The 13,456-nt window shown below is 44.7% G+C and overlaps 1 protein-coding gene across 2 annotated transcripts in view; it reads left to right on the forward strand.

Moving 5' to 3' along the window:
• kmt2bb (lysine (K)-specific methyltransferase 2Bb) overlaps positions 1-13,456 on the forward strand; it is a 26,392-nt gene continuing 12,936 nt past the window's right edge. The window contains exons 1-18 of one of the 2 annotated variants that reach the window (XM_075465226.1): positions 1-349; positions 2,588-2,666; positions 2,809-6,357; positions 6,482-6,663; positions 6,835-6,954; positions 7,136-7,322; positions 7,648-7,879; positions 7,974-8,041; positions 8,133-8,390; positions 8,479-8,585; positions 9,164-9,289; positions 10,266-10,379; positions 10,547-10,693; positions 10,807-10,899; positions 10,984-11,101; positions 11,190-11,303; positions 11,474-11,658; positions 13,206-13,307. In XM_075465226.1, coding sequence (XP_075321341.1) covers positions 20-349; positions 2,588-2,666; positions 2,809-6,357; positions 6,482-6,663; positions 6,835-6,954; positions 7,136-7,322; positions 7,648-7,879; positions 7,974-8,041; positions 8,133-8,390; positions 8,479-8,585; positions 9,164-9,289; positions 10,266-10,379; positions 10,547-10,693; positions 10,807-10,899; positions 10,984-11,101; positions 11,190-11,303; positions 11,474-11,658; positions 13,206-13,307 — 6,111 coding nt within the window. In that variant the 5' untranslated portion in view covers positions 1-19. The remainder of the gene's footprint in view (positions 350-2,587; positions 2,667-2,808; positions 6,358-6,481; positions 6,664-6,834; positions 6,955-7,135; positions 7,323-7,647; positions 7,880-7,973; positions 8,042-8,132; positions 8,391-8,478; positions 8,586-9,163; positions 9,290-10,265; positions 10,380-10,546; positions 10,694-10,806; positions 10,900-10,983; positions 11,102-11,189; positions 11,304-11,473; positions 11,659-13,205; positions 13,308-13,456) is intronic. The other variant, XM_075465227.1, reaches the window with a different exon arrangement.

Here is a 13,456-nt window from a genome sequence, read left to right on the forward strand (position 1 = left end):
GAGTGTTGTTGTTGAAGCAATGATGGCGGCAGCGGGATGCGGATCAGCAACCGCGGCTGCCGTAGGAGGCCAAGGTGGAACCGCAGCGGCCCGAGGTCGTTTCCCCGGTCGGCCTTGGTCATCGCGCAGTCGTTTGCGTTCCGAGAAGCGATGGCAACTCGGTCGATCAGGCTTGGAAGCTGATGATGTGACTAACGGAGGGCCAAGGCCCGCAAACCTGGTCCTATCGTTAAACGAAGACCAGTCTCACTTGCGCTTACTCGGGATAGAGGCTAGCCACAAGATCCTTGGCCAGGCTGGATACAGCTCTAGTGGGAGTGAAGAGGTGAGGTCCCAAACCGACCCAGGAGTTAGTATCTTTATTTCATCTTTTCATATTTTTGTGCGATGGTTAATTTGCATGACTGAGTGCTATTCGCAGCAGTGTGACTGGTTAGTGCCATGGAGAAATGTCAACATCCTATTGCCAGGCTAACGTTAACTTTAGCTTCAAGCTTGCTAAGCTAAAAATTACACGCTAACCCGTGTTAGCACAGTTCAGCTTTCCATTACATTTCATGTACAGTCGTAACGCAAAATGCCACTTCAGTCAGACTGCAAAGGCAGCTACGTTGGCACTGTGCTCTAAATTGCATTTAAAAAGGGGTTCAAATACGAAATGGTGAAAACACGGGTATTATTTGTCGGTATTTTTTGAGGAAAGACAGAGCTAGAACGTCAATTTGTAAACATGCACCGCAATTCTTTCATCTACGGCCCACTCGGTACAGGGCCAGAAGAGCGGCTAGCCTGCTAATAGTGAACACAAAGAGGGAGATGGCTAACACCTCCGTACTTTGCTCAGTGGCTAGCCGCTAACTGCTCTGTTTTCATACGCTGTCCAGATGCGAGCAGAGCAGTCCTCTTAGTTAATGCGAGTTTAAAGAAGACACATCTGCCTGCCCGAGATAAAAGCCACAGAAACACACTGAGATAAAGTTTGTAATGGTTCCCGTGTAGCTTCTTTGTGGTCAAAAGCAGGTTTAAATGTTCTCGTAGGAACGGGCTGGCTAACTGTTAGCTCGTGTTAGCAAACACGAAAGGTTTAAATGGTGGTGCAGAAGTGAGCCAAAGGCAGTTTGCACCCTTGTTGGAATCAAATGCTCCTCAGGTCCCAGCCGATCATTAGCGTCCAATTGTCGTTTATAAGAGTCGAGTTCATTGTGGACTTTTAGATCTCTGCTGCTGGTATGAGGAAGATGTTAAGTACTTGGAGGGAGTTGCAACCAACCCCATAGCCTCTTGTAACCTTAGTGGAGGCGTTAACGTTAAATGCTCAAGTGAGATTCCTCCCAAATTTAAAGTTCCTATTATTATTATTATTATTATTATTATTATTGTTATTATTATTTATTTTGATATATAGATCCTGACCAGTACTTTAATTGACCAATATTATTTGACCTATCATAGATGTATTGGTTTTAGTGTTGCAGTGAGGCACTTGTTTCATAGCACAGCTCAGATGGGACGTAACTACTATCAAACTGTTTCGGTTTATTTAACTCTTATACAGCGAAAGAAAACCCTCACAGAGAGCATCACCGCTGCTTCACCAAACTGCCTGTCACTCTTGTCAAATTGCGCTTCACACGCTGTCACCATTGATACTACTGTGGTAAAGTGCTCGTTTAACTCCACCAAAAAGCAATGGACAAACAGATCGCTCCTTCTGTTTTCGTTGCCCAAACAGTTGTTGCAAAGGATAATAATTGCACTATACCCATCTCAGTGCAGTTAAATATTACTTACTGTTACTGGGACAACACAGTGAAAGACTCGTACTTTTGCAACATTAGTTCTAAGTTTAAGTAAATGTTGCTTGGTGTGTAGCTGCAGGAAAAGTAGTTTTTGCAAATCGAAATGCAGGAAACGATATGCCGTGTAATTAAAAAAAAAAAAAACGTGGTTTTAGCACAGTGTGCCCTAGAAGAATGGCCTTGACTCAAGGTGTTTACAATACTAACAGCCCTATCTGCTGCACAGGCACCACTATGCATCGGTGATGTGGGCAGGCATTGGTGTTGAATCAAAGTGTCTCTGTTAGTTTTCATTGCCAGTAGCGCTGCGCTGGGAACTACTAGCTTTAAAATACATTACCTAAAAACAATACCCTCTTCATTGTCACCCTTTCAGTATAAATGAACACTACATGCATTTGTAGCTTATGTGCATGTGTCACATATGTACGTTTTTAGTTTGGGGGGGGGGGTGGGTCTGTGTTAAGAGGGGGGATCTCAAAAGTTTCTCATTTGGCGACTGCATCATTGAACGTTCAAGAATGATTCTGCCAACAGATCATTTTTTTTGTTGCTTTTGATTGTTATGCAGACGTTACTCATGTCTTATGGATTACAACCCAGGGCAGATGAGAGGAGTGTGTGGTTTGAATGGAGAGAAGTGAAAACAGTCACCATGTATTGTTTGTTTCCCCAGTTGTATGATATGATACTGTTTTGTTTTTTTTCCCCCCAGGTACTTTAATTGTCTCCATTGTAGAACCGTTATACCATTTTAAGTGTGGTTTATTGGGTTTTATTTTTTCAAGGTTGATGACTTCATAGGATTTGAAGCTGAGAAAAAGGGCTCCAAAGGACCTGCAACGTCTCAACAAAATTCTTCCAAAGGTAAACAAAAAGCTCAAGTTTGATTGAAGCCTGTAACACAACAAAAGAGGGGGATCCTTTATTTTTTATTTTTATTATCCCAGGTTTGTGTTCAGTGAAGGAGTTGTTTTTTTTTTAACATTATTTATTTTTTGCCTTGTAGGGGATGCTGTCAACACGAAATCTAGACGACAAAGCGAGAAGCTGCCGCTTAAAACGCCAGCCGCGGAGGCAGCCATCCCACCCGATCCTGTAAAAGATGTCAAATCTTCGGCAGAGATACGCGGCGCATCTCTTGAAGCGAAGCCAGCAAAGGATTTCAAGAAAAGTTCGAAAGCAAAAAACGCTACGGATCGACAGTCCACTAAAAGCAGAGCTTCAGCGGTGGCGCCAAGGATTACTATAAAGTTAGTGGCCAAAAAGAAAGTGAAAACTATAAAGGAGCCTCAGAAAAAATCGCTGAAAAAGCTGAAGATAAAAGAAATTCAGGATCAGCCCGATGCCAAGGACATTCAGGGTGACCAGGTTTTAAGTGCTCACGTCAAGTTTAAAACTGAACCGCATGAGGATGAACATGGCACAGAGGATAAAGGAGCGGGAACTGTACCTACAAGGAGGCGCGGAAGATCTGCCGTAAAGACAGCAGATCCTGTGGGCCGGACTACTGCCAAAGTTGTGGTTGATGACCAAAAATCAAGAGAAAAAGAACTGACTGACTCGGCAATGGACAGCGAGTCTGTTGAGCCAAAATTGAATGCGAGGGAAGTAAAGAAAAAGAAGGCGGCGAGAGCTCAGAGTCCCGCAGATAAACTAGTTACTCGAAGGAGCAATAGAGTTACGAACCCGCTCTCTAAGAAAGTCTCGGACAGTGCTGCTGAGCCCGAAAGTCAGAGTAAAAGTACTGCCGTTCTGGCTGAATCCAAGCCAGAGGTTTCACAAACAGTGGAGGCCAAACCCGTGGTGGGAAGAGACAGGCGGAGGCAAAGCAGGAGACTAAATAAAGACGTTTCAGTCCCAGAAAAGCTGGACTCATCTTCCACAGAGACGGATAATGTAGCCTTCCAGCCCAGTGACGGTGTCTCTTTTCAAAATGAGGAAACGAAGGTCCCGAGCTTAAAGTTTCTAAAGATCAAAAACCCTAAATATGATGCACAGGCCAGTGGGAAGACTTCCTCTCGAAAGAAAAAGCGGAGAAAATATATCTGGACTTTAACGATGGTGAAAGGAGGAAGTCCGATGCGCGCTGCTGAAAATATTCTGAAAGCCCCAGCAGAAACTGTGGACAAAGTGGACCTTTCCCCTCCTTCTGACACTTGCACCAGCAAAAATGCAAAGGAACTGGAGACGAAAGCAAAGCTGGATGATGCAGCCCCGCAAGAGACGGGCAGTAGCACGGGCAGTAGTGAGAAGGATCTCCAAAACAAAGCCGAGTTGGAAAAGTCAACTTTGGAGGTGGAACCCGAGGGAGATCCCGCACCTGAAACACCCACACAAGAAATCACTAAAACAGATGGCGGGAAAGTTGTTCCTCCTCTTCAGATCAAAAAGGTCTCCTCTCCCGGTAAACACAAAAGCTCAAAGCCATCCTTCTTGATTCAGCAGGTCAGCCCCGTTTCCGAAAAGAATGATGACGTTCCAAAAGAGCCGAGTGAAGTTAACGAGGGCGGCTCACCGTGTCGGGATGCTGATGCCACACCTGTCAGGAGACTGAGGAGGAGGACGTCGAGTCTGGATTCGCCTCAAGCAAAGTCTGTTAGTCAGAAGCCAGTGACTGCTCAGAAACGGAGGCTTAGAAAGAGTCCACAGGGTGAAAGCACTCCACAGGAGCAAGTGGACGTTTCCTCGGTCAAAGTTTCGACTGAGAACTCCAGCTCACAAGTTCTTCCTGAAAACCCTTCTGTCGTGGGCGAGGACCAATCCCAGGTGACCAGTGTGAACCTCCCTGAAGTCCTTGACAAGGGTGTCCCAGAGATTGCTGACAGTCCCTCGCAGGTGCCAGGTGAAGTTTCCCCACAGAAGGTGGAGAATGAGGTAGAGCATGACGTGGAGCCGCAGATAAAAGAAGCCAAACCGTTGGCCGTGCCTTCCAAACCTAGAAGATGTAGAAATAATAAAGTGGGGAAAAAGAAAGCCGTTCAGAAAAAGGCTGTTAGAAAGAAGCCTGCATTTGTTTCTCCTGATACCACGGTGGAAACAGCCCTTGTTGCAGTGGACTCCACTGACATAGAGCCAGTTGTAAAAGAAGACACTCCTACTACACCTGCAGTAATAGAGGTTTGTCAGCCGGAGGCAGAAGAATGCACTGAGCCAGAGACCAAACAGGACGCTGTGTCTGTGGAAGAAGAGCAGCTGCCGCCACCAGTAAAAGAGGAAACCGACATTCAGTTGATTGATAGTCAGCATTCGGTGGTGTCAGAAAGTCAAGCAAGTGATCTACAGATATCAGGGACATCTCTCAAAAAAGTAAAAAAGAGGCGTAAGAATTTAATCGGGCAGCGCCAGAAGCACAGGCACAGAGGCAGAGATGGGAAGTTTGCTCCACTGAACTCATCCGAAGGTCCCAGCGTTGTTGAGGGAGACGGTGACTTTTCCACCTCACTGGCAGCTATCGCACCACCCCCGAGCTCCAAGCTCATCGGAGTACACAAAAGGTACAAAAAGAGGCCGATGGGTCTTCATTTTATTGGCTCCAAAAGGCCAAAATCCCGATCTAAAATCATTTCCACACTCATAGAAGTGGGACTTGAAAAAGACAGTTTGAAGCAGGAAGAAGCTGACACCCCGGTTGATGGAGGACAGGCAGATGTTGTCAGCGTTCAGCCCGGGAAGTCAAAGTTTATTAAAAACATCAAGCACTTCATTATGCCCGTTGTAAGTGCCAGGTCCTCACGAGTGATCAAGACACCACAGAGGTTTATGGATGATGCCGGGATGTCCGTTTTGCCTCGAAGAAACTCCCCAAAGAAGGGTTTACAACTGGGCTTCCAGATGCGCCCTGGAAAGCGGCGAGATGATGGGGCAGAAAGAGCAATATCACCCATCCTTCCAATCGACGAGGAAGACATATTAAGCGAAGCTCAACTAGATGTGGATCTGTTTTCTGCTCAGGACCTCGATGACAGCATAGACATTGCAGATAGCCTGTTTTGTGAGAAAAAAGGTGACACGAATGAAAACAAGTCCCTTCTGAAGAACTCGACCTTCAAGTGGCATGTGCCAGAACGCTCGAGCGAGGAACTGTATGCGCTGGACAGAACTCTCGAGAGCAAATGTGAGGATCTGTTTTTATCTGCTCCAGCGGAAAAGCCCCAGGAACTGTCGTCTGACCTCGTCGAAGTTCTGAAAAAGAAAAGTTTGCCCAAGTTTAACAAGTCAGCCAGTCACCTTAAGATTTATCACAGGCTAAAGAAGCCACACACGGGACTTCCCAAGAGCAAAAACACCCCAGAGCTTGATAGTGCGAGTAAAGCTGCTCAGCCCTCCGTTGATTTAGCAGAAGGACTCGACGATGAGGCCATGAGCATCAGCCTCCGGCAGCGCGACACAAGCACAGAAAAGGAGAAGTCCAAGCTCAAGATAGAAGACCTCAACGCTCCCGGAGTGGTGAGAAAAGTCTCGGTGTGTGTCCGGGCTATGAACTCCAAGTCGCTTGTACTTCAGCATCATCGCGAGGAGGATTTGGCGGGGAAGGACACGGCCCAGCCTCATTCAGGTAATAAGATTTTGAATTAACGAATTAATGTGAAGAAATGAACATTCGACCTTCAACCGGTGAAATTGTGAAAGCCCACCCCATGTGATGGACGTAAACCCCAACCCTGCTTTTTTACCTGCAGGAGAGTTGCAGTCCGTTCAGACCTCGGGCACGGGTGAAGGCGTTCATGCTGGGTCTGTTGAGAAGGGAGCGCCGCAGAGGGCACGCCTCACCGGTGCGAATAAAAGAATGTTCAATCTCCTCAGGAAAGCCAAGGTTCAGCTCATTAAGATTGACCAACAGAAGCAGCTGAAGTCCTCGGGGGTAAGGACAGAAAGCATAAGTTTTTTTTTTGTCAATGAAGACATTGTTTGTTATAGTAGTTTAATTTATTAGAAGCTGTGATTGAGGATGGATTTATACTCGTAAGTAATTTGAGTGTTGGGATGTTTTCTCGGCTTTTATTGATGGCTTGTGTCTCTATTGATCTTGTAGCTCTTATCTGGTCCAACTGGAGCCAGATCCCAAGATATCACCTCAAAGAGACAAAGGAGGAAGCAGAGGGTGCAGCTTCATCCTGATGTTCCAGTCAAGACAGAGCCTCTTCAAGGACAAGTAAGTGATCGGATCAATACGCCCGAGGGGGGGGGGGCGTGGATCCAACTCAAAACATGCTTTTCTACTCCGGTTTTGCCAAATCCTAGCAGAAGAAGTCAGCCGTGTTCAGTGTACTGAATGGAAGGCTATTGATTATAAAGGTCTGTAAAAATCCAGCCTCTTCGTTTCTTTTTCTCAGCCACAGCTCATCTCCCCACTCTGCCAGGAGTTCCGTAGAGCGGGAGGTCCGCGCATCAAGCACGTGTGTCGTGCCGCCTCAGTGGTGCTCGGGCAGCCTCGAGCCATGGTGCCAGATGACATTCCCAGACTAAGCGCCTTGCCACTGCATGAAAGATCTGGTATTTCTCCATCAGCCGTCCCTAAAGGTAGGAATGATTGACAGACTTATCTGTATTTGCGTTCTTGTGATGCTCTCGTTAAATTTCTTACGCCGTGATTTTACTTTACGTGACTACTGGTGGCTGCATAAGGAAAAGTAGTGACAGAGTTGGCTTTAGCTGCTCAATTTTGTTCCGAGCTCTCTTTGAAGGATCTTGAGTGTTGTAGTTGAAGTAAATTGTTCTAGCAGGATGTATTCGGAAAAATGAGTTATGCTTGGCTATTTTCAGGTAATCAGAAATCTTGCAATGTGTGAATAGAATATATTTCTTATTCCTACGTTGTTTTTTTTGGTTTTTTTTGTTGCTGCAGATGTTGGGTCTCCTTCAGAGTCGGACAACGCCGAGCTGACGGATCCAAAGGCGACTAAGGCTAAGAAGCAATCGAGTTTTGCAAAACGGAAAGGACTGGGGCCGTTTGGGTACCGCTCGCGGAGGTGTGGAGTGTGCAAAGGCTGCAACCACGAGGACGACTGTGGGAGGTGCATGAACTGCCTTGACAAGCCCAAGTTTGGTGGTCCGAATACCAAGCGGCAATGTTGTGTGTAAGTTGACTTATTGATTGGCTGTTGCGGTTTCACAGCACAATGTCCAGAAAGAAGATGTTTGATATTTTTTTTTTTTTTTTTTTACCACAAGGTATAAGAGATGTGATCAAATTGAAGAGAGAAAAGCACGAAGACTCAGTGGGAGAACAGCACCCAAAGGTGACTTTTACCTTCAGCACACGAGTGTAATGTACCTTTTCTATAACATTCAGTGTCAGTAATGTTATTCTTTTGTTTTTTCGCGGATAAGGTTCCTCGAAGCGTCGGCGGTCATCTCTCAGTGGGGGTCACTCGAGTAATGATGAAGGAAACGATTTTGCCGTTGACTCCCCGTCTGGTCTCCACGGCGATGGCCAGAGTCCGTCTGTCAGGAAGCAACCAAAGCGTGTTGTAAAACCCCGAGTTTACTTTGACCTGGTGGATTATGACTCGGATCTGGACGATAAAGCCTTCCCGAGCTCTGCCTCGCCAGCAAGGAGAAGGGGGGCAGGACCTCGCTTCAGTCAAGGTAATGCAGCCTCCGGTTGAGTTTTTCAAGAACATCACGGATGATAACTGATAGATAAATGATGGATAATGTTTCCTCTGTCCTGAAGACTTTGTGCCACTGGATGGATTCTTGGAAGACATCTCAGACGATGAAGTCAGGCATCGAAAATCCAGTTCACATCGTGTACCACAGGGTCGACGTAAACCCGAAAAGGTGGGTCATTTTGGCTTCCACAATTAGCTTTTATGGCTGTTTTGGCTTTTGTTTCAGTTCCTCTTTTAAAGCTGTCAGTCAGACATATTTTAGGCCTACAAACTTAAGTCCTTTTCACACAATGGTTGCAGTATGTCACTTACAAACAAGTGTCAATTTGGCTCTAGCTCTGCTGGCGGTTCAGAAGCATATCAGCAGCACATCAACTTTAACACACCCATTCCACCTCTTTACTGACTCACAGGACACTGATGTGCAACAAAGGCAGTCTAGCCTTGAACGACCTGTGTGAAAAGGGCTACGGTCAAAAAAGTCCAGCTTTTTAACACTGTGCCGGACATTAAATGTGGCGGCATTAAGGGCGGCCACTTTTCTTAATGAGGTCGTAGCAGACGAAGCAAAATCAGTTGCAAGTCCCGATACTCTCAATCGCTTATTCATGCTCTAAAATTGCATTTTTATTATTGTTTTTTAAATGTACACGTGCCATGCTAAAGTAAAAAGCAAGTTAAAAGCAAGCTCTTTAGCAGCACTGGCATTCTCGTCACTGCCTTCTTTAAGTTGCGGTTGTCTCTCAGGGTCTTCCATCCCAGGGTCCTTTGGAGCAGACCCCTCCCAGTGTCCTTGCTGCTCTGGCACATGGATTTGAACAGCGAGAAGTTGAGTCTTCTAAACCTACTCACAAAATCCGGGTTGACTTTAAGGTATGCTTTTTTTTTTTTTTTTTTTTTTTTAATCTTTTCTTTTTCTTTTTTTTAAGGTGCATTACATTGTAAATTAAAATCGTTTTACTGCATTGATGGATCGGACGTAACATAATGGCCATAAGTGTAATATTAAGTAGGTCCTATTCATACGACCATAAGTGTTCTGATCAGCCAGTTGTATGGAAAATGAACATCTGAAGGTATCTTGGTGAGTCTGGTATTGGGGCATCAGATCTGTTGGCACTGTGGGATGCGGGCTGCATCCCTAAGATGCCGTCAGAGCCCATCAGATTTGTATATTTGGAGTTTGAAGGCTGATTGAACGCGAGGCTCACTGCTGTCCTGCGTGAGGTGGTGGCTTCTGTAGGGTAGGGCTGTTGCTATATGGGGGGGTGTGAATTGTCTGGAAATGTTTAGATCGATGGTATGTATCAAAGAATTATCCATGGGAATGCCAGTATGCTGGAGAACATTGCAGCAGCGAGCAGAGTAACAGATTTAACCCGGTCAGTGGTTTTTAATGTTGTGGATGATTGGTGTTTTCTTAAATATGTTCAGAATTTGGTATAATTTATTTTATTAGATAACTCTTTTATTTGCCTTCCGTAAAACATGAATTATGTCTTAGAAAGGGTCACACAAGCTGCTTATGTAATAATTTCTTAGGTAACGTAATACTTAAATTTTCCCCCAGTAGATGGCGGTGTTGCGTCATTTTTAAATGAGCCCTCTTCTCGTGCGTTTCTCCTCGTCCGTCTAAACTGTGCATGTTGAGCTTAACAGCAGATGTTTTGCAAACAGAATATGATTTGCCCACTTTGCTCAAAATTTTCAACCCCAGAACTCGCTGGCTTTTTTTTACCATGACAAAAACAACCGCATCTCTGTAATTTCCCCTCAGAGGTTAGCTTGTAGAGAGATTTCTACTTGTAACAACTGTTAACACTCTTATCTGTTACTGTCTTGTTTTCAGGAGGACTGTTCTTTGGAGAACGTCTGGAATATGGGCGGCTTAAGTATATTGACCTCTGCGCCTCTCATGCCGCCTTACGTTTGCTTCCTTTGTGCCAGTAAAGGGCAGCATGAGGTGACTGCTCAGTACTTTCTGCTGACCACCACCATTTCCAAACTATGGAGTGTTTGTGGTTGTGTTGTACACAGTCATAGGACTATTTCTTCATCTTCAGACTTTGACGTTATTTTTTTTTTTTTTTTTAAGCAATCTTCCTTGCTTTTGTGAATTCCTTTTAACAGATGCTGTATTGCCAAGTGTGCTGTGAACCCTTCCACCAGTTTTGCCTTGAACCAGCCGAGCGCCCCTCTGAGGAGAACAAGGAAAATTGGTGCTGCAGACGCTGCAAGTTTTGTCATGTGTGTGGCGGGAAAAACAAGCTCTCAAAGGTACGAACGGATAATCTGTCTTATTTTGCTTTCTCGCTGTAACATAGCTCCGTAAGGTAAGGTAATTTTTACCTGCAGCCATGACATTTTTCCCCCCACATTGCTTCCCTCAGCCTTTGTTGGAGTGCGAACGATGCCAGAACTGTTATCACGCTTCCTGTTTGGGACCTAATTATCCGAAACAAAACAAAAAAAGGAAAGCCTGGGTAAGTTTCCCAGAAACCGCGTGTATGCGAAGGCGTTTATTACGGGTCGAGATATCTTCTACTCATATGGCTGTTTTTCTGCAGGTTTGTATGACATGCATCCGATGCAAAAGCTGCGGTGTCACACCAGGGAAGAGTTGGGACGTCGAGTGGAACCATGACAAAGGCATCTGTCCGGACTGCTCAAAGCTCTATGAACAGGGTGAGCGGAGAGTTTAACCACATGTGTTTCTCATTTGGTCAGCTCCTGTGTTTTGTGTTCGTTCTTTATCTGCCGTCTTTTCTTTTAGGGAACTATTGTCCGATCTGCTTCAAGTGCTACGAAGACAACGACTATGACAGTCAGATGATGCAGTGTGGCACATGTAACCACTGGGTGCACGCAAAGTGTGAGGATCTGACAGGTAAATAAAAAAAAATAAAAAAAAAGGATTTCTTCTTTCTGACGGCACCGCATTTTTGCAGTCTTTAACGCTTTCGAAGGCAATTTTTCCACGTTTGGCATTTGGTTTTCTTTGGGTTTTGAGACAAAATGGAGAGAAAATAATCAAAGTCTCTTCTCAAACGATTTCAGACGAGCTGTACGAGATCCTGTCCAGTTTGCCAGAGAGTGTGGTGTACTCGTGTCGACCGTGCAGCGTGACCCAGCCCAGTGCCTGGAGAGAGCTGCTGTACATCGAGCTTAGGGCCGGGGTGGAGAAGGTGCTGGCTTGCTTACTATCCTCCACCCTCACCCAGCACCTTGTTACGTGCTCACAGGTATGAAAATCAACCTCCAATAGGTGTTATTTTCAGGGTTCCCGCGGGGTCTTAAAAAGTCTTAAAAGCATTGAATTTATGAATTTGGAAATAATACCTTAAAAAGACTTGAAAAAGTCTTGAATTTTAATATCTGGGTCTTAAAATTTGTGCAGTAACTTCTCCGTATCGCATTCTCCTCAAACTTTTCATTTGTCAACTAGGCTACTATTATTTTGAAAAGCCTAAATAATGTAGCCTAAATGAAGAGTGGCGGAACCAATCATTGAGAACGCAACGCTGCCGCTACCGCTCCGCCCCGGGTCCGATCACATTGCTACAGCACTGACACAGACCACAGCAACAAGCCAAGCAGAAGCGTGAAAAATCAAGGCAAATCTCAGCAGAAAACAAGAAAGTTTAACTTACGCCGTTATGTTGTTTTTTAACATTTGTTTGCGTGTCCTTGCTTCCCATTTCTTGCTGGGATTATGGGGCTATGGGTAAATGTAATGAAGCGTGGCGTGAGAAAGAATCATTTTGTCACTGGTTAAAACCAGTGGACAATAAAATATACGAGGCTTTTTGCACAGTGTGCAAAAAGAGGATTTAGCTTGGTACTATGGGCTTGAAGGCTTTAGAGTCTAACGCCAAGTCCTCCAAGCAAATGAATAATTTCGAAGCGAAGGATCAAACTCCTTCCATCGCCGGGGTGTTTCAACCGGCCAACGCTAGCCAGTTAGCTATTAATGTATCTGAGCTAGCAGATAACGTTAACCAGCCCCTCAAGTTACGACCGTCACCGCAACTAGAGTAGATCTGCGAACAGCTTTTGGGTCCACACCAACCATGAAAGCAGAGGTGTTGTGGACTCCTAACACAATCGCCAAACACCATTCATATAATGGAAACGAGGGTATTTCAGAGTTGTTTAAATTCATGTTCCCCGATTCCGACATCGCTGCCACAATTACTTGTGGTCCCGACAAAACGGCGTACATAGCCAAGTTTGGTTTAGCTGTGCATATTAAAGAGGAACTGGTGTCCAAGGTAAACAAATCACCGTCCGTTCTTATGTTCGATGAGAGCCTCAACGAAACGACACATTTTTTTAGTTGATTTTCATTATTTATAGTTCTCTCTACTCCCCATATTCCCAGCATGGAATAAGTAGCTAGCTAACATAACCAATGTTAAAAAACAACTTAACTGTGTTAAATTTTCTTTGATTTTTCACACCTCTGTTTGGCTTGTTGTCTGTGCTGTGCTGTGATGTTGTAGCGTTTACTACTACTATGCTGCAATGTTTCATCAATGCTTTACACAGTCCACGCTTTCATTTGTTTGAGAAATAAATGAACAAATTAAAAAAAAAATTTAGATTTTCTTTGCCGGTAGGTCTGTGAAATAGGTATTATTTTTTTTTATAAATGGTCTTAAAAAGGTCTTAAAAAGACTTAAATTTGACTTGAAGAAACCTGTAGGAACCCTGTATTTTATGTGTCTGTTCATATGAGAAAGTTGTCTTTGAATAGGAACACTAAAACTCGCATTTGTTTCTGTCGTAGTGTGAAAAGGTGGTCGACCCCGACAGTGGCGTCGAAGGCCAGCCGGCATGTGACCTCCGAGCTGTTGGCAAGAAGTTTGACAAAGGTCTTTATACTACACTGGTGAGTACAGAATTTAAAAAAAAAAACTGGTTTATTTAGTAAACAACTGGAAAACATGTCAATTCTCTGGGTTACTGCAGACATGAACATTTAGCACTGAGAGCCACAATCTAGAAGAAAGTCACTTAAACTCTGGAAACTATAATTCC

The sequence above is a fragment of the Odontesthes bonariensis genome, chromosome 5 (genome assembly GCF_027942865.1).
Source record: "Odontesthes bonariensis isolate fOdoBon6 chromosome 5, fOdoBon6.hap1, whole genome shotgun sequence".
In the NCBI taxonomy this organism is placed as follows: Eukaryota; Metazoa; Chordata; class Actinopteri; order Atheriniformes; family Atherinopsidae; genus Odontesthes; species Odontesthes bonariensis.